The 25,889-nt window shown below is 43.4% G+C and overlaps 1 protein-coding gene across 1 annotated transcript; it reads right to left on the bottom strand.

Annotated features, from left to right (window-relative positions):
- Window positions 1–488: 488 nt before the first annotated feature.
- Window positions 489–23,773, bottom strand: ocstamp (osteoclast stimulatory transmembrane protein). The gene is made up of 3 exons (XM_072277310.1): window positions 23,637–23,773; window positions 7,663–8,722; window positions 489–881 (listed from the first exon to the last, which is right to left on the bottom strand). The coding sequence occupies exons 1-3, from the start codon at window positions 23,672–23,674 to the stop codon at window positions 504–506; spliced, it is 1,476 nt and encodes a 491-aa protein (XP_072133411.1). The 5' UTR covers window positions 23,675–23,773; the 3' UTR covers window positions 489–503.
- Window positions 23,774–25,889: the final 2,116 nt, after the last annotated feature.

Raw genomic sequence — 25,889 nt, 5'->3', positions numbered from 1 at the left:
AAATGTACTTTAAACTTTGAGTACTTCCTTTGCAAATTTGACTATCATGTTTCAGAATGTTGAATTAATCTTTTTGCTGTTAGTCTCATGCGCCTGGAACGATGGAGTACTTAATTGATCCTGGTCTTTCAATTAACAGACACCCTGGTCTACACTTAAATGTTAGAGATGGTTAATTAAAAAGCAAAATTCAACAAAAGTAAATGCAGTTGCAGCAGGTTGTGGCAGAGTACAGCATTTCTTGGGATAAATGGAAGGGGAACACCAACATGTTATCTGTACAAGTGCTTTGGGACTTGAGGTGATGCAAGATGTAACACAATATAATTCTTTTTTATACACTGTAATTCAAAATGCTAAGCCAACAGGTTAGTTACACTTTGCATACAGTTGGTAGATAGGTTCTTGATTAGTAAGGGTGTCAAGTGTTATGGACAATGGGGTTGCGATGGAATGGCAGAGCAGACTCGATAGGCAGGATGGCCCAATTCTGCTCCTACGTCTTATGATTTAATGCATTGCCTTTTAAAGCTTACGTGGCATTGCTCTGACACAGTGAAAACAACTGCATCATTTTTGAACTCATGCTCCAAATTATTCAGTAGCTTTTGCTGGAGGTATTTGACCCTTTCATTTTCCCGGCTCTCAAAGAAGCTCGCAGAAATCTTTCTTCGGGCTCGCAAGGCATAGGCTTCCAAAAACACTGTAATATAAGCAATCAAGTAGAGCAGGCCGACAATATAGATGATACGGATATCTGGAGGAGAAGTCTGAAATACACATCTATCTGATGTAAGGTTGAAATTCCAGGGGAAGTGAGCTTCCTTCTTCACGGTTCTCTCCAAATTAGTAATTTGTTCCAGTGCAGTCCTTATAGTTCCCTGAAAAAGACCAGTTCATGTTTAAAATCTTGTCATAGATTAGGGAATCTACCAGACGGAAACTAGAAAACTAGAAAGAAATTTTCACATTTTTATCCCAAATAACATAGAACATTACAACATAGTACAGACCTTTTGGCCCTTAATGTTATGCTTTTAACCTACTCTAAGATCAATCTAACCATTCCCTTTTACTTAGAGCTCTATTTTACTTCTATCTATGTGACTATGTAGGAGTGTCTTAAATGTCCTTAATGTACTTGCCTCTTCCACTGCTCCTGGCAGCGTGTTCCATGCATCTACCACTCTTAGTGTAAAAAGATACCTCTGACATTTCCCCTATGTTTTCCTCCAATCACTTAATCACCCTCCCCCACCTACCTATGACCCCCCTCTCCTAGTTTCACCTATCGCTTGTCTTCGTCTTCAGCCCTTTACCTCTTCCACCAACCACCTCCCAGCTTCCTGACCTTTTCCACCAATCACCTCCCAGCTTCCTGACCTTTTCCACCAATCTCCTCCCAGCTTTCTTTACTTCTTCCACCAGTCCCTTCCCAGTTTCTCACTTCATCCCCCATCCTCCCCTCCACCTGTTCTCATCTGCCAGCTTGTACTCTCTCCTCTCTCCCCACCTCCTTATTCTGGCTTCTTCCCCCTTCCTTTCCGGTCTCGAAGGGTGTCAGCCCAAAACATCGACCTTCCATTCCTCTCCATAGATCTGCCTGGACTGCTGAGTTCCTCCAGCAGTTTGTGTGTGTACCTTAAAGTTGTTCCTTCTCATACAAGCCATTGCTGCCCAGGGAAAAAGATGCCAGCTGTTCACTCTATCTCTGCATCTTATTTTATCAAATGATGCATGTGTTATAAACAATCTTGTTCTCATGTTGTTCTATGACACCATTTTGTGTTCATGCTGGAAGCAGCATGTAACTTCAGGGACAATCACATTGACAAGCTGTGAGGAGGCTGTGTGAGGTAGAGATTCATTCATTCATTATGTGCCATGTTGCATTGTTAGGGTGTATTCTGGAGTTATGGAAAATAGCAAATATTAATTTCAGCAGCAATCAGTCTTCAGATCTGAATGTGGATTGTGGATTGGGTTTAAAATGCAACTCAGAACAGTGGTCTTTCCGGGGATGGAGTCTGGGGTCAGATGCAAACCAGGAAACATCCCATTGACCTGAGGTGTCTGCATGTACATGAATGCAGTTTAGAGACTGCAGTGATTAACATCCAATCTAGGGTGTCTGGAGTGTTGGTGTGAAGATTTAGGTGTTTGAAATCTATGTGTAACTCAAAGGAAGCATTGTCAACCCAAAGATTTGAAGTAAATGACATCATTGTAACTATTGAAACTGTTTTGAGTTACCATTGGTCTTAAGGGTATAAAAACGTGATGTACTTTGAGTCTAGGAGCCCTTTCTAAGAGTGTCTCCAGTATGATACCTGCTCATGTGTTGAATAAAGACTTCTTTATCCACCAGCTTCAGTGCCTCCCAGTGATTTCGATCGCAGTCACAACAGTATGACGTGGGCAATCATGGTCTTTCCATGAATAAGAGAGAATCTGCAGATGCTAGAAATCCAAGCAATACACACAAAATGCTGGAGGAACACAGCAGGCCAGAGCATCTATGGAAAAAAAGTACAGTCGATGTTTCTGGCCAATACCCTTCAGCAGGACCTTTCCATGACCATGATTGTGCTTGGCAAATTTTTCTACTGAAGTGGTTTGCCATCGTCATCTTCTGGGCAGAGTCTTTACAAGATGGGTGACCCCAGCCATGATCAATACTCTTCAGAGACTGTCTGCCTGACGTCAGTGGTCGCATAACCAGGACTTGTGATATGCACTGGCTGCTCATACGACCATCCACCACCTGCTCCCATGACTTCATGTGACCCTGATCGGGGGTGGGGGTGGGTGCTGAGCAGATGCAACACCTTAATCAAGCCTAGCAGAGGGAAGGAGCACCTTACTCTTCCTTTGGTAGAGACGTCACCCTGCCACCCAGAGGCAGAGATAGAAATGTTATGAATGATGGAACTATTTTGAATTGTTTGTCTGCTTTCATATACAGAGCAAGGAAGACTGAAAGTGGCTGGAAATCAAAAGCATTAGCGACTGTATGTATTTTTAAAGAAATTGCAATCCCACCCCTTCTACCAGTTTCCCAATGTGAGATTGGGAGGAGGCATTTGGTAGGAATAAGGACTAGAAATTCTAGATAATTTCAGGTCCTATTTTCAATTCTCTTCTAGACAAAATACCACAGGATATGAAATATTTACCTGCAGGTTAACCAAAAGTCTATAGCTCAGACTCAACTATCCAATAATATTGGGAGGATGATTTCCCAGGTTCTGCTTTGGGTTAAGAGGGAGCCGGAGGGGTGCACTTAAACCTGTACACATTGTACAGAGAAAATTGGCAAAGCTATATGAATCTCTTCATGCAGTTCCTGACTTTTTGTTTATTTGATTAATTAATTTATTTATTGAGATACAGGGAGATGAAATGTGGAACTGGCCCTTCCAACCCTTCGAACCGTGCCACACAGCAACCCCCCGATTTAATCCTAGCCTAATCAAATTTACAATGACTTATTAACCTGCCAACCGGTATGTCTTTGGACTGTGGGAGGAAACCAGAACACCCAGAGGAAATCCATGCAGTCTCAGGGAGCACGTACAAACTCCCTACAGGCAGCAGCGGGAATTGAACCCGCGTCACCTGTACTATAAAACGTTGTGTTAACTACTACACTACCATGCCACCCCAATTTTGCATGGCTTGTACCTCTTGTGTTCTTTTCCCACACAGGCACACAGGAAGAGAAACTCTTGGCTTGCAAATGGGCATTTCTATTTGGTTAACAGTTGAAGATGGAACTTCTGCAAAATTATAGAACATGGAACTTTGCAGCACAGGACAGGGTCTTTGGCACAGGATGATCTTTTCTCGAAGATTAACCTAACCCTTCCCTCCCACATAATACTCCATTCTTCCTTCATTCATATGCTTATCTAAGAGTCTCTTAAATGTCCCTTAAGTATCAGCCTCTAACACAGGGGTTCCCAACCTGGGGTCCACGGACCCCTTTCATAATGGTATTGGTCCATGGCATTAAAATGTTTGAGAACCCCTGCCCTAACACCAACCCAGGCAGTGCATTCTAGGCACCCACCACTCTCTGTGTGAAAAAGCTTACTTCTGACATCGCACCCCCTAAAATTATGCCTGTTCATAATAGCCATTCTTGCCCTCGGAAATAGTCCCTGCTGTCTACTCGATGTATGCCTCTTATCATCTTGTACACCTCTATCAAGTCACCTTTCATCCTCCTTCTCTGCAATGAACAAATCTGAGGAATATGAGATATGTTTTTACAACATTGTTCATCACTTACTACCTCTACAAAGAAGGCATGGCTATTCCAAACTCTATTCCATTAGAGTTTGAGGATATTTCGTATGTCTCCGAAAAGACTCAAAAATTTCTACAGATGTACCGTGGAGAGCTTTCTAATTGAGTGCATCACCATCTGGTATTGGTTGGCGGGGGGCGCGGGGGGGCTACTGCACAGGATTGAAGAGTTGTAAGATCAGTCAGCTTGATCATGGGCTCTAGCCTCCGTAGCACCCAGTACATCTTTAAGGAGTGATGCCTCAAGGAGGTGGTGTCCATCATTAAGAACCCCTCATCACCCATGCTTTGTTCTCATTGCAAAATCAGGAATGAGGTACAGGAGCTTGAAAGCACACACTTAATGATTCAGAAACAGCTTCTTCCCCTCTACCATCTGATTTCTGAATGGACAGTCAGCCCATAAACACAACCTATGCATTGCAATGTACTATTGCCACGTAGACAATAAATTTCACGACACATGCCAGTGAAGTTAAACCTGATTCTGATTTGATATACTAATGGGGGTTATCAAATTATAAGATATGAGCTATCAGAGAAGACTACTCCATACGTTCGACCAGGGGTTCTCAACCAAGGATCCGAGGACCCCTTGCTTAATGGTATTGGCCCATGGCATAAAAAAGGTTGGGAACCCCTGCCTTGGATGATAGCTATTCCCAAATCAGTATCATCAATAGAAATGATTCAATTATTATCTTGCATTCTGAGGAAAGTTATGGTGTGCAAGCTTCACTCTTACTATTCTTACCCAAGAGATAAGAGATTCTGCAAGAGATTCTGCAGAGGCTGGAAATCTGAACAATGCACACAAAACGCTTGAGGAACTCAGCAAGTCTGGCAGAATCCCTGGAAGGAAATAAACAGGGGAATCCCCATTGACAAGAAGCTGAGCTACTTGACTTAAGAACTTTGTCATGCACTTTGACAGAAGGAATAAAAACACAGGCTATTTTCTAAATGGGGAGAAAATTCAAAAACCTGAGATGCAAGGGGATTTGGGAGTCCTCATGCAGGATTCCCTAAAAGTTAATTTGCAGGTTGAATTGATGGTGAGGAAGGCAAATGTAATGTTAGCATTCATTTCAAGAGGACTAGAATATAAAAGCAAGGATGTAAAGCTGAGGCTTTATAAAACCCTGGTGAGGCCTCACTTGGAGTATTATGATCAGTTTTGGACCCCTTATTTAAGAAGAGATGTGCTGATACTAGAGAGGGTTCAGAGGAGGTTCACGAAAATGATTTAGAAGAATGCAGGGGGGATCTCACTGAAACAATCAAATGTTGAAAGGCCTCGATGAGTGGATGTGGAGAGGATGTTTCCTTTGGTGGGGGGAGTCTAATACCAGAGGACACAGCCTCATGATAGAAGGACTTCCCTTTAGAATAGAGATGAGGAGGAAGTTCTTTAGCCAGTGGATGGTGAATCTATGGAATTTGTTACCACAGACGGCTCTGGGAGCCAGGCCACTGGATGCATTTAAGGCAGAGTTGATAGATGCTTAAGTAGTCAGGGCGTGAAAGGTTATGGGGAGAAGGCAGGAGATTGGGGCTGAGAGGGAACTGGATCAGCCATGATGGAATGGCAGAACAGACTCAATGGGCCAAATGGCCTAATTCTGCTTCTATGTTTTATGATCTTATGGTCTTAAGTAAGAGCTTTTAATTCCACCTATCACCTCGCAGCTTCTCATTTCCTTTCCCTCCCCTACCCACCCTCCTTGCTCCTCCTGCCAGCTTGTACTAGTTCCCCTCCCCTACCTCTTTATCCTGGCTTCTTCCCCTTCACTAGAGACTGGTGAAATTGACTAGCATTGAAAGGCAAGCCCCTGACCCTCCCCTGTAACATGGAGGTTGCCTGTATCAGCCTTTTGGATCTAACCTCCTATAAGTGATACCACTTGTCTGCAGAACAAGAATGATGACGAGTATAGAGAGGCAGTGGAGCGGCTGGTGGATTGGTGAGAGAAGAACAACCTAAGCCTGAATGTGGAGAAGACAAAGGAACTCATTGTGGACTTCAGGAAGTTGCAGATAAACCATCCCCCCTCTGCAAATACGTGGCTCCTTTGTAGAGAGTGTTAAGTGTACCAAGTTCCTAGGAGTTTACATCATGGATTACCTCATCTGGTCCCTTAATATCACCTCCCTGAACAAGAAGGCACGTTTCCTAAGAAGACTGACGAAAGCAAGGCTCTCCCCACCCCACCTTAACTGCGTTTTACAGGAGCACCAGTGAGAGTGTCAGCATGACAAGTTGCATCTCCTTCTGGTATAGGAGCAGTTGAGTATTGGACCAGAAGTCCCTACAAAGGACTGTGAGAACAGCGGGGAGGATCATAGGGGTCTCCTTACCATCTATCGGGGACATTTATCAGAAACGCTGCATATGCAGGGCCCTTAGTATTATCAAGGATCCTAGCCATTGACTTACTACCGTCAGGCAGGAGACTCTGATGGATAAAAACAAGAACGGTCAGGATGGGAAACAGTTTCTTCCCCCGGGCCTTTGGGCTTCTGAGCTCCCTGTCACATCGTATTTGAATTTTCACTGGTTAATCTGTTCCATACTTTACAATATTTAATATTAATGCACTTTAGTTTGTTATTTATGTGTGATTCATCTGTAGACTTTATCCTTACCTTCATAAGTTATCGTGTGTTATGTGTACTACTGCACTTTACACCCTGGTTCAAAGAAACGTCTCATTTCTATATACGGTTATAGACGTTATATACATTATGTAGCTAAATGACAATAAATTGACTTGATTTGACTTGACTTTGTTAATCTGGTTATCACCAAGAAAAGCAGCTGTTGTTTTTGAGTTGATAACCAAGATACGAAGGGTGATTGATAAGGTCGTGGCCTAAGGTAGGAGTCAATTTTAGAAAACCTAGCACATTTATTTTTCCTACATTTACACACTTAGTCCAGCGGTCGTAGAGCATACGGATCCCTTCTTTGTAGAAGTTGGCGTCGTGGACCTCCAGAAGTGGTCCATAGCAGGGGTGATTGATAAGTTCATGGCCTAAGGTCAAACTTTCTGCATTTTCACTCAAAGAGTTGCACTGCATGTGCATGTAATGAGAGCTGTATAACTCATCTCCTTCTACCTTAGGCCACGAACTTATCAATCACCTGCTGTGGACCACCTGAAGGTCCAAGATGCTCTCGTTACATGCACGTGCAGTTCAACTCTTTGACGGATAATGCAGAACGTTTGAAGTTAATAACTTATCTCCTTCTATCTTTGGCCACAAACTTATCAATCACCCCTCATAATCGCCAATGCCTCCAAGAGAAAAGCAGAACCATGAGAAAAGATGTAGTAAAGGAGTTATTACTGTGTATTCAAATCTCAAAGCAGCCTGTACAGGTGGGATGTCAACTGTCCAACGCAGGACCTCCGATGTGAACGAGAAGATGACAAAATCCGCTATGATGATAATTGTGGATATGGCTAAATACGCGGTGCTGATCACCATTTGCTTGACGCACGCGGCTACTTCATTTGATGACATCTTTAACCCGGTGGATCGGATTAGCTTTTTACTGGCAGTTCGCTTAGGTAAATGCTGCCCTTTCTTTGGTTGTAGTAGGTCAGTTAACTTGCCAGTTATATACACATTGTCAAACTCCAGGTTTTTCAGGTAGCCCTTGAGATACCAAATGGAGGTGAAGGCCAGATAGAAGAAGATAAAGGCAGCCAGTGCTCGGTTGGTGTACAGAGTAATCTCACTGATTAAGGTATGAACTTTATCAAATTCACTTTGGATATCTTTGCCAATTGCATGCAATTGCCTCTGGATTGCTGTTAGATTGATATCAGAGTTTAATTCCCATTTCTTGTCTGATGTGATGAACTTCATTTCCATCAATTTTTGTAGCTTCTGCAATTCTTCAACCAGCTCATCCTTGACATGTCTTACAATGCTAGTCGAGTTCTTTAGGCTCGTGATTGAGGTCATCGCAACGCACTGAAAGAGCTTGAGAACCGTCTTCATGTTGCCCATAATGTTGGGGATGATGTTGATGGCCACGAGCATGAAACATGTGGAAAGGAAGAGATCGCGGCCTTGTTTCGTGCCCAATGTGGGGACCACAATGGTGAATGCACAGCGCATGGGATGGACCAGGAAGAGAAGCAGGAACATGATGATTATGAAAACTCCGGTTATGAGGTTGCTCATGTACCCGTTGTACTTCAGAGATGACAGCAGCCAGTTGTGGAGTAACCCACCGGCGATGGCGGATATGCACAAGCATAACAGGAGGAGAACAAACAGTTGGTTCCAGCCGCTTGGCGTCGGACTGGAGTAAGCACTCCAGAGGATCTGCAGGACCTGCTTTGTTTCATTCACATACTTTTTCCACTGAGAAGTAGAGGTCTTCAAATTGCTGTGTCTGATGGGAAGAGAAAGGAACACTTTATTTAGAGATGCTGTACAGTAATGGGACCTTCCTGCCTAACAAAATTGCATTACACAGTTACACCCACGAGACCAATTAACCTACTAATCTGTCTGTCTTTTTGTTTGGGACTGTGGGAGGAAACTCGAGTACCCAGAGGTTATGAGGAGAATGTGCAAACTCCTTGCAGACAGCGGCAGAAATGAACCTGGGTCGCTGGTGCTGTAATAATGTTATGCTAACTGCAACGGTACCATATTGTCCCTGTAACACTTGGACATCTAAAATGTGAGAGCATATAGACAAGTGCAGTAAATGTAAGTCTATAAAGGTCATCAGGTACATCACAGATATGGTTTATAATTGTCAATGGTTCCATTTAATATCAGAGAATGTATACAACCTGAAACTTTTACTCTCCACAGACATCCACAAAACAGAAGAAAAATCCCAAAGGATGAATGACACAAAAATGTTAGAACCCCAAAGCCACCCCTCCCCCCTCCCACACACAAAAGCATCAACCCTCCCCCCTCTCCTCCCCTCACTTGTTCCAGCAGGAAACATCAGACCCCCCCCCCCAACACCCACCATGCAATCACTGGCAAAGCCCCCAGAGAGACCATTACCTAGGGTCCTTCTAGAGTCAATGTCCATCCCAACACTGACGTCCACAGGTTCTCTCTCTCTCACTAACAAGGGAGAGAGAGAGAGATCGCTCCTGCCACAGTGAGAGGGAGACCAAAAGCTCGCTGTTTCAACGTTACAGTCTGCAGCGTCACTTATTTCGACAGCATTGTCCTGATCTCTTCGAACTTCTTACGTCTAGCCAATAATGTTGTATGTCTTGTGCATTTGTTTCTAATAAGGACATTTTGTGATGAGGTATCTGTCCTTCAAGCAATGCCATTAATTTTGGATACTCATTCAGTTGTTCTTCGTGGTTTTTAAACACAAGAGATTCTACAGATAGAAACATAGGAATATAGAAAGCCTACAGCACAATACAGGCCCTTCGGCCCACAAAGCCATGCCAAACATGTCCTTACTTTAGAAATTACCTATAGCCCTCTATTTTTCTAAGTTCCAAGATGCTGAAATAAAGCACAGCAGCGCCTCTACTTCCTGAGGAGATCGAGGCAATCGAAACCCCCAGCCCCATTCTACCAGAGAGTGTCCTGACCAGCTGTATCACCATCTGGTATGGGGATTCATCTGTGTATGTATTTGTTTATTTAGAGACACAGTGTGGAATAGGCCTTTCCGGCCCTTCGACCTGCATCACCCACTAACCCCCAGCAACCCCCTGTTGCAGATGTGATTGCTGAATGGTTTAATTCTGCTTATATAAGACCATAAGACATAGGAGCAGAATTAAGCCATCTTGCCCGTTGAGTCTACTCCGCCATTCATTCATGGCTTTTCCTTTTTTCTGTCTCCTCCTCAACCCCAGTTCCCGGCCTTCTCCCCATAACCTTTGATGCCAAGAACCTATCAATCTCTGCCTTAAATACACCCAATGACCTGGCCTCCACAGCTGCATATGGCAACAAATTCCACAAATTCACCACCCTTTGGCTAAAGAAATTTCTCCGCATCCCTGTTTTGAAAGGGCGCCCCTCTATCCTGAGGCTGTGCCCTCTTATCCTAGAGTCTCCCACCATGGGAAACATCCTTATCATATCTATTCTGTCTAGGCCTTTCAACATTCGAAAGGTTTCAATGAGATCCCCCCTCATCCTTCTGAATTCCAGCCAGTACAGACCCAGAGCCATCAAACGTTCCTCATATGATAACCCTTTCATTCCTGGAATCATCCTTGTGAAACTCGTCTGGACCCTCTCCAATGCCAGCACATCTTTTCTAAGATGAGGGGCCCAAAACTGTTCACAGTACTCAAGGTGAGGCCTCACCAATGCCTTATAAATCCTCAGCATCCAGGTCCATATGTCTTATGGACCTTTAGAACACAAATGGATTTCTGCTTAGGCTGGCGGCCAAACTTTTCTCTTACACTCTCTTTGCTTCTTGTTTTTACTTTAACCATTTCCTCTTTGATTCTTTCGTAATCAGCGTGTCTCTCAAGTATTTATAACCCAGCACTTGTCATACCGAGAGCTGTGTTGTTTTTGTTTTTTTCCTGTACCTCCCTCGTCATGCAGGGAGCTCTGAATTTCTTTGTCCCTCACAGCAATGTTCCCCAAATGCACCTGAACCATTTCTTTCTCAATGTCAACCCATTGTGCCATTAGAGTTTTGCCTGTCAACTTTTGATTCCAAGTTACCTCAGGCAGATCCACTCTAATCTCATTGAAAGTGGCTTTTCTCCAATTAATTATTTCAACATTGGGTTGCCAACATTTTAAGGCGAGGTTGATAGACTCTTGATTGGTCAGGACATGAAGAGATACAGGGAGAAACCAGGAGATTGGGGCTTAGAGGAAAAATGAATCAGCCATGATGAAATGGCAGACCAGACACAATGGGCCAAATGACCTAATTCTGTTCCTATATTTTAATAATCTTATGGTCTTTTTTAAACAGATAACTAAAATCTTATGATATGATTGTCACCATTTCTGGAAGGCTCACAGCAGGTAGTTAAAACTGTCCGGTGCATCATCATTCCAGCATACGCGACATCACGGACATATATACAGAAAGGTGCCAGAAAACGGCCAGTAATATCATGAACAATCCCAGCCACACTGCTCATGGACTGTTTGTCCCGCTCCCATCAGGACAGAAGTTACACAGCAGCCTCACCAGGACCACCAGAGTCACAGAGTTACTTTCCCCAAGCAGTAAGGCTGATCAACACCTCCACCCACTAACTCCACCACTACTTTATTATTTCCTGTCAGCCACATTATGTACAGCCTAGTGTCACATTATGGACATATTACCAATCTAGGTATATAAGCTATCTTATGTATTTATATTTATTGTTGAATAAACTCTTCTCGGGCTTCCAGGTCTGGTATAGGTATCAGTTTTAATCAACATATCAATGAGAAACTCTGCCACGGCAGAATTTCTCATAGAAACATCGGTTAAAATCGATACCAGTGCCCAGCTGGAAGCTCGAGAAGAGTTTATATGTCATATGCACTGGGAATGCACTAGATCCTTTATTTTAAATATCTATTGAGTTTTTCTCATTATTCTTGTTTTTTTATCATTTGTGGAGGTTTTCTTGCCCTGCGTCGGATCCAAAGTAACAATAATTTTGTTCTCTTCTACACGTGTCCAGGAAATGGCATTAACATTCTTGAATCTTTGAATTGGTCATCATCATCATCATCATTATGTGCTGTGTCATATGATGTCATCATTATGCGCCGTGTCGTATGACATCATCATTATTTGCCGTGTCGTATGACATGGGCAATCATGGTCTTTCTGTGACCATGATTGTGCTTGTCAAATTTTTCGACAGAAGTGGTTTGCCATTGCCGCCTTACAAGACAGATGACCTGAGCCATTATCAGTAGTCTTCAGAGACTGCCTGCCTGGTGTCAGTGGTCACATAACTATGACTTGTGATGTGCACCAGCTGCTCATAGGACCATCCATCACCTGCTCCCGTGGCTTCATGTGACCCTGATTCGGGGGTGGGGGGGATGGGGGGGGTCTAATCATGTGCTATAACTTGCCCAAAGGTGACCTAGACACTAGTGGAGGGAAGGAGTGCCTTACACCTCCTCAGGTAGAGTCATATCTCCACCCTGCTGCCTGTTGAATAGGTAAATTCATGTTGTGTGGGCGTGTGACTTATTTACCAGTTGAAAGCTGCTTCCGCCATGTCTGTCATTGATTGGTCCGTTTAAAAACTGCTGCTGCTCTTTCCCCTTGGTTAGTTTGTGCACCACAGCACCAATTTCTGGTTCTGGGTGCCTTGGGGGATATAAAGCAGCAAAAGCGGGAGGCTTGGTCTCTCTCTATTTTTTTTTCCTTTGTCTCCAGGGCACATCTCACAGAACCATTGGGAAGGTATGCTCCATGTGCACTTTTGGCCAAGTATCTGTTTGTTGACTATTTAGTTTTGCAGTTTGTGTAACTTGAGGGAATTTAAATGTTTGGTCAAATTTTTTACAGTTTGTAAATAAATGATTAATATGCTTATAGGAATGTGTTTTCTGTCTCACTCTCCAAACCTGTAAACCTGCTTCCATGTTACAATTGGTTTATTATTGTAATATGTACCAAAAACTATGTTTTCCATGCCATCTATACAGATCATTTGATTACATCAGTGCATCGATGTTATACAAGGAAAAACAATAACAGAATGCAGAATGAAGTGTGACAGTAGCAGAGAAAATGAAGTTCATGCAGACAGTAAGGTGTAAGGCTGTAGCCAGGTAGATTATGAGGTCAAGAGTTGATCTATTCTATGTTTCTGACAGATCTTTCTCATTGAAACTTGATCTTCAATTTTTTTTATGAATTCCTTATCAATCAATGGAGTTTCTATCAAAAACTTTCATAATGACATTGACAGTGTGTTCTGAGTGCAATTTGTCTAATGTTTAAGATAGATTTAGAATATTAGAACATTTTTCACAAGAACAGGCCATTCAGCCCAACAAAGCTTGCCAAATTTCTATTCACATAGTGTGTTGAAGTAACTTTCAAGTTTAGATTTGGAAGTCCCTAAGGGTACAACTCTCAACTAATGAACTAGGTAGTTTGTTCCAGTATGTCCACAGCTCACTGTGTAAAGAAATGCTTCCTGATTAGTCTGAAATCTCCCCTTAACCACCCTCCACCTATGACCCTGGTTCTCAATGATAAATTAATCTTGAAGCAGCAGCTGGCATCCACCTTACTTACACCCTTAATTTTGTTAAACACTTCTATCGTGTCTCCTCAGTTCTATGTCTACTTAGGCTAAGAAGATTTAATTCTTTCAATCTTTCTTCATAGCTCATACCCTGCAGACCTGGAATGTCTTGTCACCCTTCTCTGAACTCTCTCCACTGTCTTCACATCCCTCACAAAATGTGGAGTCCAAAATTGTGCACAACAATCAAGGTGTGGCCTCATAAGCACATTATACAGCTTAAGGAGAACATCTCTAGACTTGAACTCCACTGAGCGCATTATATAGCCCAACATTCTATTAGCCTTCCTAGTTGCTTCTGTGCATTGTCCTGTGATGAGTCTCCCAGGATCCCCAAATCCTTCTCATGCAGTGCACTTTCTAACTCAGGACCCCCCCCCCCCATTGTATATTTATATCTAATATTTCTACTTCCTACATATAATATTTTACATTGACACATTAAATTTCATCTGCCATTTATCTGCCCACATCTGGATTTTACTTAGATATAACTGTATTGATTCTGCTGCCTGAATGTTTTTCAGCCCAACCCCCTAATTTTGTGTCATCTGCAAACTTCACTAGTTTATTCGTTATGTGCTTATCCAAATCATTAATGTAAATCTGTAAATCAAAAACAGCAGCGGCCCCAAAACGGATCCCTGCAGGACCCCACTGCTAATATCTTCTATTTGTTCCACTTGCTTCATTTGTCACCTACACATTCAAGCAAGCAGCAACATACATTGTTTGTATCTCATCAGTGAGGATTGTGCCAGGCAGCCCTCAGGTGCTACCATGCTTCCAGGCCCACAACTCACTACTCTAACTACACATCTTTGGAGGAAACCCATGCGGTCACAAACCCCTTACAAACAGCACTAGGAATTGATTACTGTGAAGATAGTGTTTGTCTTCACAGGAAATTAGGGATCACCAATCCATATAGCTGCATACAAAATTCTTGATCTTCCTCTGTAAAATGGTACGGAAGCGACAATGCTCATGAATGGAAAATCCTACAAAAAATAATGGATACAGCCCGGTCCATCACGTGTAAAGCCCACCCCACCACTGAGCACATCTACATGAAGGGCTGTTGCAGGAAAGCAGCATCCATCATCAGGGACCCCCTCCACCCAGGCCTTGCTCTCTTCTCACTGCTGCCATCAGGAAGAAGGTACAGGTACACACCACCAAGTTCAGGAACAGTTACTACCCCTCAACCATCAGGCTCCTGAACCAGAGGGGGTAACTTCACCCAACTTCACTTGTCGCATCATTGAACTGTTCCCACAACCAATCCACTCACTTTCTTCACTTCTGCCTTGTGAGACTTTGAAGAACATTTTAATCTTCAATGGAATGGCTTCTCATTGTTCTAAATTCCAGAGAATGTAGTCCCATTCTATTCTGTTTATCGTAGGATCATCCTCTCAGAAATTAATTCAGCAAACCCATGTCCCACTTGCACAATACATATGTCCTTCATTGGGTAAGGTGACCAGCCCTGTGTAAAGTAAGTACTCCGCAGGTAGATTCTCCTAACTGTGACAAAACTTTATTGTTCTTTTACACAATTGGGAGGAGATTTAGATTTAGATTTAACACGGTAAGAGGGACCTTCCATCCGGACAAGCCCGCGTCACCTGGTTGGGCGCCACAACACTTTACAGTGCAGGCGACGGGGTTCAAGTGCTGCCGCTGTCTGTAAGGAGTTTGTATGTTCTCCCTGTGACCGTGTGGGTTTCCTCCGGGTGCTCTGGTTTCCTCCCACAGTCCACAGATGTACCGGTTAGTAGGTTAATTGGTCATTGTAAATTGTCCTGTGATTAGGCTAAGGTTAAATCAGGGGATTGTTGGACGTGTGGCTCGAAGGGCCAGAAGGGCTTATTCTGCACTGTATTTCAATAAATAAATAGATAGACAAATGGACCCATGTGACCAATTAACCAACTAATTTACAACTAATAGCACACAGATAACACATCAACGAGGTTGCTATCACCACCCACGATCTGAATAGATTCATCATCACCTTCTACAGTCTGTTCAATAAGTGGTACATACAATATAGTTACAGATTAAACATACTCCTTGTTCAAGCTGTACTTCTATAGAATGTGAATTAATTAGTACTGAACTCATTTCCTCTTTCAGTAAGTGTCCCTACAAAACCACAGCCCAATTGTAGAAACAGTATCTTCGGCAAATTTATTTCTGTACTGAACTTCCAGAATTTCTAACAGAGATGTAACTTTCTAAATGACAGAGCATTTTTGCTCATGTCAATAAACCCAATTATCATTATTCTCTTCTGCATTTTGAGGCTACTGTTTCTTGGCATTCTGTTAGGGAATGGGGGAAAAACCCTTTTGTTTTTAATCCAGTATATTTGTAACAAAGTGGGAGACAACTCATAGATTTACTTTGAAATGATTGCACCTTATTTTATTAGATATTTTCCAATCTTTGTCAAGAGGTATTCAGTATAAATAGATTGTGAGGGTTGTAACCACATCCATCATAATGGAACAAAAGTTATTCATTTTAAAAAGAAAAAAATTCTGTGATTTACTTAGGAATTATCCCATTATTATCTTGATTCAGTGATAATAAACCTGATTCTGATTCTGGATTTGGAGTCATGCATAAGGTCACATTACATCTGGAAAAATTGTGCAGCATTTACATTTCCAATCTGCCCTACAGATCAAGGAATATAAAACTGGATCAGCTAAGTATGGCCAAAAGCCTAATTTCATGAAGACTTTACTTCTGAATATGTTTTGGTCATATATTGCTGACCCAGTTTAGCCACAGCTAGGTACTTTCAGCAGAATTGAATGATGGAGTAACGAAGTACTGAGGTATTTGCAGCCCATTGATCCTCTCAACAGCCTGGAGAGACAGAACTCTTCGCACTGTTGTCAGGTAGTTATTTAAACATATCCCCTCTGGACTCCCTAAATAAGAACAAAATAAATAAGAGAGGTCATAGGCAATCTGGCCCTTTGAACCTGCCCTGCCATTCAATAATATCATGGCTGGTTTGGCCATGGATTCAGCTTCAGCTGCTTGCCTTTCCCATAAGCCTTAATTCCCCTGCTGTTCAAAAATTGATCTACCTGTGTCTTGAATATATCTAATCGAAGTTAAAAGTACATTTGTTATCAAAATATGTATACATTACACAACCTTGAGATTCATCTCCCATAGAACATAGAAACATAGAAATCTATGGCGCTTTACAGGCCCTTCGGCCCACAATGTTGTGTCGACCAGGTAACCTACTCTAGAAACTGCCTGGAATTTCCCTACTGCATAGCCCTCTAATTTCCTAAGCTCCATGTATCTATCCTAGATTGGGCATTTCAGTGCAGCATTGAGGGGATTCTGCCCCGTCAGAGAAGCCTGCATTTAGATATAATCTCTTCATTAAGGTCAACAAGAGAAAGGAGATAATTATTAACTTCAGGAGGCCTCGCATCACTCTCAACCCCCTTTACATTGGCGGCACAGCAGTGGAAATCTGCAACCAGTATCAAACTCCTGGGATTGCCCATCACATAGTCCCAGAATATGTCCCATACAGTCAAGGAAGCTCACCTATGCCTCTACTTTCTGACGAGGCTGAAGAATCTATGTATATGCGCTACATAGAGTGGGCACGTGGCCAAGTGGTTAAGGCATTGGACTAGTGACCTGAAGGTCGTGAGTTCGAGCCCCAGCCGAGGCAACGTGTTGCTCCTTAAGCAAGGCACTTAATCACACATTGCTCTGTGACGACACTGGTGCCAAGCTGTATGGGTCCTAATGCCCTTCCCTTGGACAACATTGGTGTCGTGGAGAGGGGAGACTTGCAGCATGGGCAACTGCTGGCCCTCCATACAACCTTGCCCAGGCCTGCGCCCTGGAGAGTGAAGACTTTCCAGGCGCAGATCCATGGTCTCGCAAGACTAACGGATGCCTTAAAGCTACATAGAAACATAGAAAACCTACAACACAATACAGGCCCTTTGGCCCACAAAGCTGTGCGAAACATGTCCTTACCTTAGAAATTACCTAGGCTTACCCATAGCCCTCTATTTTTCTAAGCTCTATGTACCTATCCAGGAGTCTCTTAAAAGACCCTATCATATCCGCCTCCGCCACCGTTGCCGGCAGCTCATTCCACGCACTCACCACTCTCTGCGTAAAAAAACTTACCGCTGACATCTCCTCTGTACCTACTCCCCAGCACCTTAAACCTGTGCCACCTCATGTTAGCCATTTCAGCCCTGGGAAAAGCCTCTGGCTATCCACACGATTAATGCCTCTCATCATCTTATACACCACTATCAGGTCACCTCTCATCCTCTGTTGCTCCAAGGAGAAAAGGCCAAGTTCAGTCAACCTATTCTCATAAGGCATACAACATGCAGGCAACATCTTTGTAAATATTCTCTGCACCCTCTCTATGGTTTCCACGTCCTTCCTGTAATGAGGTGACCAGAACTGAACACAGTACTCCAAATGGGGTCTGACCAGGGTCCTATACAGCTGTAACACTACCTCACGGCTCTTGAACTCAGTCCCACAGCTGATGAAGGCCGACACACCATACACCTTCTTAGCAACACTGTCAACCTGCGCAGCAGCAGACATGGACCCTAAGATCGCACTGATCCTCCACACTACCAAGGGTCTTACCATTAATATAATATTCTGTCTTCAAATTTGACCTACTGAAATGAACCACTTCACACTTATCTGGGTTGAAACAAATAAACTAAAAAAAAATAATGAAAAGAAGGCTGTCAAACACCCAATGTGCAGAGAAAAAAAAACCATGCAACCAATAAACTCAAGCAAATAGCATTCTGAACTGAAGTCCACAAAGAGAGTCTGTCCATAGACCCTCAGTTCAGGGCAGAGCAGAGCAGCGAACTGAACTGGGCCATCACTGGCCTCCAGTCCTGCACCCTGACCTTTTCAATAAGAGGTAACCTGTACTGCTTCCCTGGGCAGAGAATTCAACAGATTCACTACTGTCTTGGAAAAGCAGTCTCTCCTCATCTTCATGCTAAATCTATTCCCCTGAATCCTGAGGCTTTGTCCTCTCGTTCTAGTCTCAGAGCCTCATAATATTTAATCTCATAAATGAGTTATGGTATTCCATATCCTTGATCCATTAGGAGAGATTCAACATAGAAACATAGAAAATAGGTGCAGGAGTAGGCCATTTGGCCCTTCGAGCCTGCACCGCCATTCAGTATGATCATGGCTGATCATCCAACTCAGAACTCTGTACCAGCCTTCCCTTCATACCCCCTGATCCCTTTAGCCACAAGGGCCATATCTAACTCCCCCTTAAATATAGCCAATGAATTGGCCTCACTGTTTCCTGTGGCAAAGAATTCCACAAATTCACCACTCTCTGTGTGAAGAAGTTTTTCCTCATCTTGGTCCTAAAAGGCTTCCCCTTTATCCTCAAACTGTGACCCCTCGCTCTGGACTTCCCCAACATCGGGAACAATCTTCTTGCATCTAGCCTGTCCAACCCCTTTAGAATTTTATATGTTTCAATCAGATCCCCCCTCGATCTTCTAAATTCCAGCGAGTATAAGCCTAGTTGATCCAGTCTTTCTTCATATGAAAGTCCTGCCATCCCAGGAATCAATCTGGTGAGCGTTCTTTGTACTCCCTCTATGGCAAGAATGTCTTTCCTCAGATTAGAGGACCAAAACTGCACACAATACTCCAGGTGTGGTCTCATCAAGGTCTTGTACAACTGCAGTAGAACCTCCCTGCTCCTGTACTCGAATCCTCTCACTATAAATGCCAGCATACCATTTGCCTTTTTCACCGACTGCTGTACCTGCATGCCCACTTTCAATGAGTGGTGTACAATGACACCCAGGTCTGGTTGCACCTCCCCTTTTCCTAATCGGCCACCATTCAGATAATAATCTGTTTTCCTGTTCTTGCCACCAAAGTGGATAACCTCATATTTATCCACATTAAACTGCATCTGCCATGAATTTGCCCACTCACCTAACCTATCCAAGTCACCCTGCATCCTCTTAGCATCCTCCTCACAGCTAACACTGCCGCCCAGCTTCGTGTCATCCGCAAACTTGGAGATGCTGCATTTAATTCCCTCGTCTAAATCATTATGATAGATTGTAAACAACTGGGGTCCCAGCACTGAGCCTTGCGGTACCCCACTAGTCACTGCCTGCCATTCTGAAAAGGTCCCGTTTATTCCCACTCTTTGCTTCCTGTCTGCCAACAAATTCTCTATCCACATCAATACCTTACCCCCAATACCGTGTGCTTTAAGTTTGCACACTAATCTCCTGTGTGGGACCTTGTCAGGAGCCTTTTGAAAATCTAAATATACCACATCCACTGGTTCATCCCCTATCCACACTACTAGTTACATCCTCAAAAAATTCTATAAGAGTCATCAGACATCATTTTCCTTTCACAAATCTGTGCTGGCTTTGTCTGATGATTTCACCGCTTTCCAAATGTGCTGTTATCACATCTTTGATAACTGACTCTAGCATTTTCCCCACCACCGAACATCATCATCATTATCTGCTGTGTCATATGACTTAGGTGATCATGGTCCTTGTCCATGATTGTTCTTGGCAACTTTTTCTATAAAATTGTTTGCCATTGCTTTCTTTGGGGCAATGTCTTTATAAGATAGGGACGCCAGCCATTATCAATACACTTCAGAGACTGTCTGCCTGGTGTTAGTGGTCGCATAACCAGGACTTGTGATACACACCAGCTGCTCATACGACCATCCACCACCTGTTCCCATGGCTTCACATGCCCATAATTGGAGGGCTAAGCAGTTACTACACCTTGCTCAAGGGTGACCTGCAAAATAGCAGAGGGAAGGAGCACCTTTAATGGAGACATTTCTCCACCCCGCGACCTGAGGAGGAGGGATGGCCAAGACTAACAGGATCTCCTGGAGTGATTAGGTTTTCGATGAGTGCCCCATCGGTTATTGTACTCTGTGGAACACTGGAGTTGAACCTGTGCCTCCCTGCAGCAACTGTTGTTGAAAAATGGGAGCATTGTGAAACATTATGAAAGGCATAGATAAGTAGGGGGTAAACACAAGAGGTTCTGCAGATGTGGAAATCCAGAATGATCCACTCAAAATGCTGGAGGAACTCAGCAAGTCAGACAGCGTCTTTGGAAATGAATAAACGTCAACGTTTTGGGCTGCAGCCCTTCTTCAGGACTGGAAAGGAAGGGAGAAGAGCCAGAAAAAAGAAGGTGGGTGAAAGTGTGAATGTGAGAAGTGAAACCAGGTGGGTGGGGGGGTGATGAAGTAAGAAGCTGGGAAGTGATAGGTGGAAAAGGTAAAGGGCTGGAGAAGAAGGAGTCTGATAGGAGAGGAGAGTAGAGCATAGGAGAAAGGGAAGGAGGAAAGGCACAAGGGAATAGGCAGGTGAGGAGAACAGGTAAGAGGCCAAAGTAGGGAACTGAAGAATAGTGAAGGCGGAGGAGGAAGCTGGGGAAATAGATGTTTATGCCATCAGGTTGGAGGCTACCAAGATTGAATATGAGGTGTTCCTCCTCAGGCCTGAGAGCGGCCTCATCATGGCAGAAGAGGAAGCATTGGACTGACATGTCAGAACAGGAATGCAGATAGAAATTGAAGTGGTTGACCACTGGGGAAGTCCTGTCTTTTGTGCTTGGAGTGGAGGTGCTTGACAAGGTGGTCTCCCAGCCTACGTTGGCTTGTGGATGGAGTGGAGGTCGACAAAGCAGTGCCCCAATCTATATTGGGTTTTGTGGTAGCAGTCTTTTCCCCAGGGTAGAGGAGTCCAAAGCTAGGAGCATAGGTTTATGGTGAGAGGGGAAGGACTTAAAAGAGAACTGAGAGGCAATATTTTCACACTGAGGGTGCTGAGTACGTGGAATGAGCTGCCAGGGGACATGTTTGAGGCAGGTACAACAATATTCTATTTTATTCTTATTTAGAGATACAACATGGTATGGATGTTTCCAACCCAATGAGCCGACACCCATAACTTAACCTACTAACATATATGTCTTTGGAATATGGGAGGAAACTAGAGCACCCAGAGAAAACCAACTCGGTCATGGGGAGAATGTACAAACTCCTTTCAGACAGTGGCAGAATTGAATTCAGGTCGCTGGCTGTAAGATAGCATTACGCTAAACGCAACACTACTCAACCACCCGGTACGGCTAAGGACCATACTTAAAGAATCATTTAGGAAGTATTTGAATAGGTACATGGAGGGGCAGAGCTTAGAGCAATATGGGCTAAACATTGGAAATTAGGACTTTGGTCAGCATGGACTAGATGGACCAAAGGGTCTATATGAGTGCTGTATTGCTTCATGACTCTATGACTCTATGTTGAAACAACAAACAAAACACAGGAAGAACTCAGTAGACCAGGCATCATCTGTGGAAGGAACTGAATGGTTGATGTTTTGAGTTGAGACCCTTCATCTAGACCAGGGATGCCCAACCTTTTTTATGCCATGGACCAATACCCTTAAGAGTTCCGTGAACCCCAGCTTGAGAACCCCTGATCTAGTCAGATGAAGGACCTTGCTCCGAAATGTTGACTTTCCATTTTCCATCACAGGTGCTACCTGACGGGCTGAGTTCCTCCAGTATTTTGTTTATAGCTGAAGATTTTGGAATCCACGATGTTCTGTGTATGCCAGGAGCCTGCTGAGCTCAATCTTCATTAGAACCAGGTTGAGTAGATTTATTTATTTATTGAGATACAGTGTGGGATGCACCTTCTAATACTCAGTCCAGATCTATCTTAGCTCAGTGCAGGGATCAAATGTAGAGCAATTTTTATCTCTACTCTCAGTACCACATAGCAAAAAATCCAATTAGATGAATGGTAAATATTCCAAAGGAGATTTATTGTCCACTAATTAAAAAAAAAGCACTTTTAATAAAAATTATTGCAATCTATAACACAAGAGATTCTGCAGATGCTGGAAATCCAGAGTAACACACACACAAAATCCTGGAGCAGGGGTTCCTAAACTAGGGGCCCCCAGACGCCTTGTTTAATGGTCGGGCTCCATGGTGTGAAAAAGGTTGGGAACCCCTGTGCTGGATAAACTCAGCAGGTCAGGTAGAGAATCAGAATCGAATTCATGTTTAATATCACTGGCATAAAGTATGTCGTGAAATTTATTGTTATGTGGCAGCAGTACATTGCAATACACTATAATAAAAACTCTGAATTATAGTAAGAAGTATATATATAAAATTACATTCAATGAATAGTGGAAAAAGAGATTAAAAAGGTAGTGAGGTAGTGTTCATGTGTTCAATGTCCATTCAGAAATCAGATGGAAGAGGGGAAGAAACTGTTCCTGAATCGCTGAGTGTGTGCCTTCAGGCTTCTGTACCTCCTACCTGACAGTAGCAATGAGAAGAGGGAATGGCCTGGAATGGAATTAACAGTTGACATTTCAGGTTGAGACCGTACTGATGAAGGGTCTTGGCCCAAAAAGTTGACTGTTTATTCCTCTCTGTAGATGCTGCCTGACCTGCTGAGTTCCTCCGGCATCTTGAATGTGTTGTTACTGTCTATACTATACTGGACTCACTTTACACCGCACGCTGTCGGAGCAGTGCTGCCAGGATAATCAAGGACACGACCTACCCAGCCAACACACTTTTCGTCCCTCTTCCCTCCGGGAGAAGGCTCAGGAGCTTGAAGACTCCTATGGCCAGATTTGGGAGCAGCTTCTTTCCAACTGTGATAAGACTACTGAACGGATACTGACCCGGATCTGGGCCTTAACCTCCAAATATCCAGACCTGCCTCTCAGTTTTTTTGCATTACCTTACTTCCCTTTTCTATTTTCTATTTATGATTTATAATTTAAATTTTTAATATTTACTATCGATTTATACTCCAGGGAGCACGAAGAGCAGAATCAAATATCGCTGTGATGATTGTACGCTCTAGTATCAATTGTTTGGCGACAATAAAGTATAAAGTACTTTAGTTGACCATGAGACGTTACCTAGATGAAAACATTAAAATGATGTACTTACTTTGTTACGTTGTATTCAAGTGGCTTTTCCAGAGTCATAACTTCTGATGTTACTCCAGTTCTATATTTACCTGCACTCCAACCTGATGAAACAGTGGAAATGCCACAGAGCTAGATGGTAAATAATATTTACAGTATTCTCCTCTCCACGCTTTTAATGGACACGCACACAACTTGGTGTTCGGTCATCAACACTGTGAATAATCACATCCTAATTTACATGGTACTTTGATCATTTCAATGTTGCATTGCTTCCTCTTTTGAAAGCAAAAAGCTTTGAAATTTTCCTTATATAGAACCTAGTACTCAGAACAGTACAGCACAGAAACAGGCACTTTGGCCTGCAATCTTGTGACGAACCTCTTAAATTAGTATTCAAATGGCAAATATAGTAATCCCTTCGGACTATTTATAAGCATCCATTAGTCTCGTGAGACCATGGATTTGCGCCTTGGAAAGTTTCCAGGACGCAGGCCTGGGCAAGGTTGTATGGAAGACCGGCAGTTGCCCATGCTGCAAGTCTCCCCTTTCCACACCACCGATGTTGTCCAAGGGAAGGGCATTAGGACCCATGCAGCTTGGCACCAGTGTCGTCGCAGAGCAATGTGTGATTAAGTGTCTTGCTCAAGGACACAACACGCTGCCTCAGCTGAGGCTCGAACTAGTGACCTTCAGATTACTAGACCGATGCCTTAACCACTTGGCCACACACTAACACCCTAATGTCTCTGCCCCAACCACCACCCCAGACAGCGCATTCTAGGCACCCACCACTCTCAACCGGTATTTAAAGAGAAAACAATGTCAAACTGGCAGAGAATGCTTCGGCTCATTCAGTTAATGGATACCTGTAATGAGCTCTTTGGGCCTGTGCGGAGCACCAGAAACTGTTGGGCTCCAAAACTTTAGTCCATTGGAATTGGTCTAAAATGAGAATGGTTAATTGTTTAGAGTTCCTTGTGTTTTTCTCAAGCAACTCGCTCTTTGTAATGCAGTCTCCTGGTGCTTTCCATTTAAGCTTGTTTAGTTTATTTTGATATGCTTCGGAATTTCGTGCTACTTGTACTATTTAAGCGGATGCCCAATTAGTGCTAATCACAGGCTCTAGTTTTGAGAATGTTACTTCATGTGGTGTTGCTCAGCCAAGCCACTGACATTCTTTTGGAATTATTAGGAATAAACTTCTGTTGCCGTCTCTACTTCAAAGTTTGTCTTTCTTCTGCACTTGAGTTCCAACATTGCCAGCTCACACCATGACAATACCTCTGAATCTCTTCTTACTAGTGGTTGACCTGCTGTATACTTCAAGCAATTTCAGGTTTTTTAAAAATTTGGATTTCCAGCATTTCAATTTTCATTTAGTGTATATCCATATAATGCAAAAGTGTGGCACGTGGCCAAGTGGTTAGGGCCTTGGACTAGCGAACTGAAGATCGTAGGTTCGAGCCTCGGCCGAGGCAGCGTGTGTGTCCTTGAGCATGGCAATTAACCACACAATTCTCCAGTCTACGCAGCTGAGAATGGGTACCGGCAAAAATGCTGGGGGTTAACCTTGTGATAGACTATCCTATCCGGGGGGGGGGTAGGGTGGGTTGGGGGGAAGTCTTGTACTCTCAGTCGCTTCACGCCACGGAAACCAGCATAAACACTGGCCTGATGGGCCACAAGGCTCGTGACAGACTTTAATCTAATATAATACAAAAGCCTTACATTTTGCTTGGTTACTTATTACAGTGCAGAAGAAAGCTTTTCAGCCCATCAGATGAATGTTATCTCCAACAGAGCAATCCCATCAGTCCCTTACTTACTTAACTACTGCCCGTTACGTTGCTGGAGTTTGGGGCAGCAATGAAGGTCCTCCATCTCTGGTGGTGGTCAGTGCTTCCTTCATCATGTCAGTAGCTTCCTCTCAGTTTTCACTACTGTCAGTCACGCAAGTCCCGGCTGGAGAGTCCGGAATACCATCACACACAGATGCAGAAGGAGTTTTCATTGCTGTTATCATAACAATTTTGCTTTGCCAGTTAGGGTTGTCAGCCCTGAGCTGAACTCCTAAACTTGGAGGACCAGTGGACCACTCTTAATCTGGCCTCTACTTGTTCACCTGTTTGGCATGGGTGACCCTACCAACGCATAAAACCTTGAGTCCAGCCAAAATAGCTCTCTGGGTCATTGAGGCATACAAGCCTCCAGATCCCTCCTCTTGGAGGCCCATCAGTCGCATTACTCCTTATTTCCCTGTACCCTTGAAACT

This window comes from Mobula birostris, chromosome 2 (genome assembly GCF_030028105.1).
Source record: "Mobula birostris isolate sMobBir1 chromosome 2, sMobBir1.hap1, whole genome shotgun sequence".
Lineage (NCBI taxonomy): Eukaryota > Metazoa > Chordata > Chondrichthyes > Myliobatiformes > Myliobatidae > Mobula > Mobula birostris.
The sequence above is the reverse complement of the archived record's forward strand: the minus strand, read 5'-3'. Positions and strand labels throughout refer to the sequence as shown.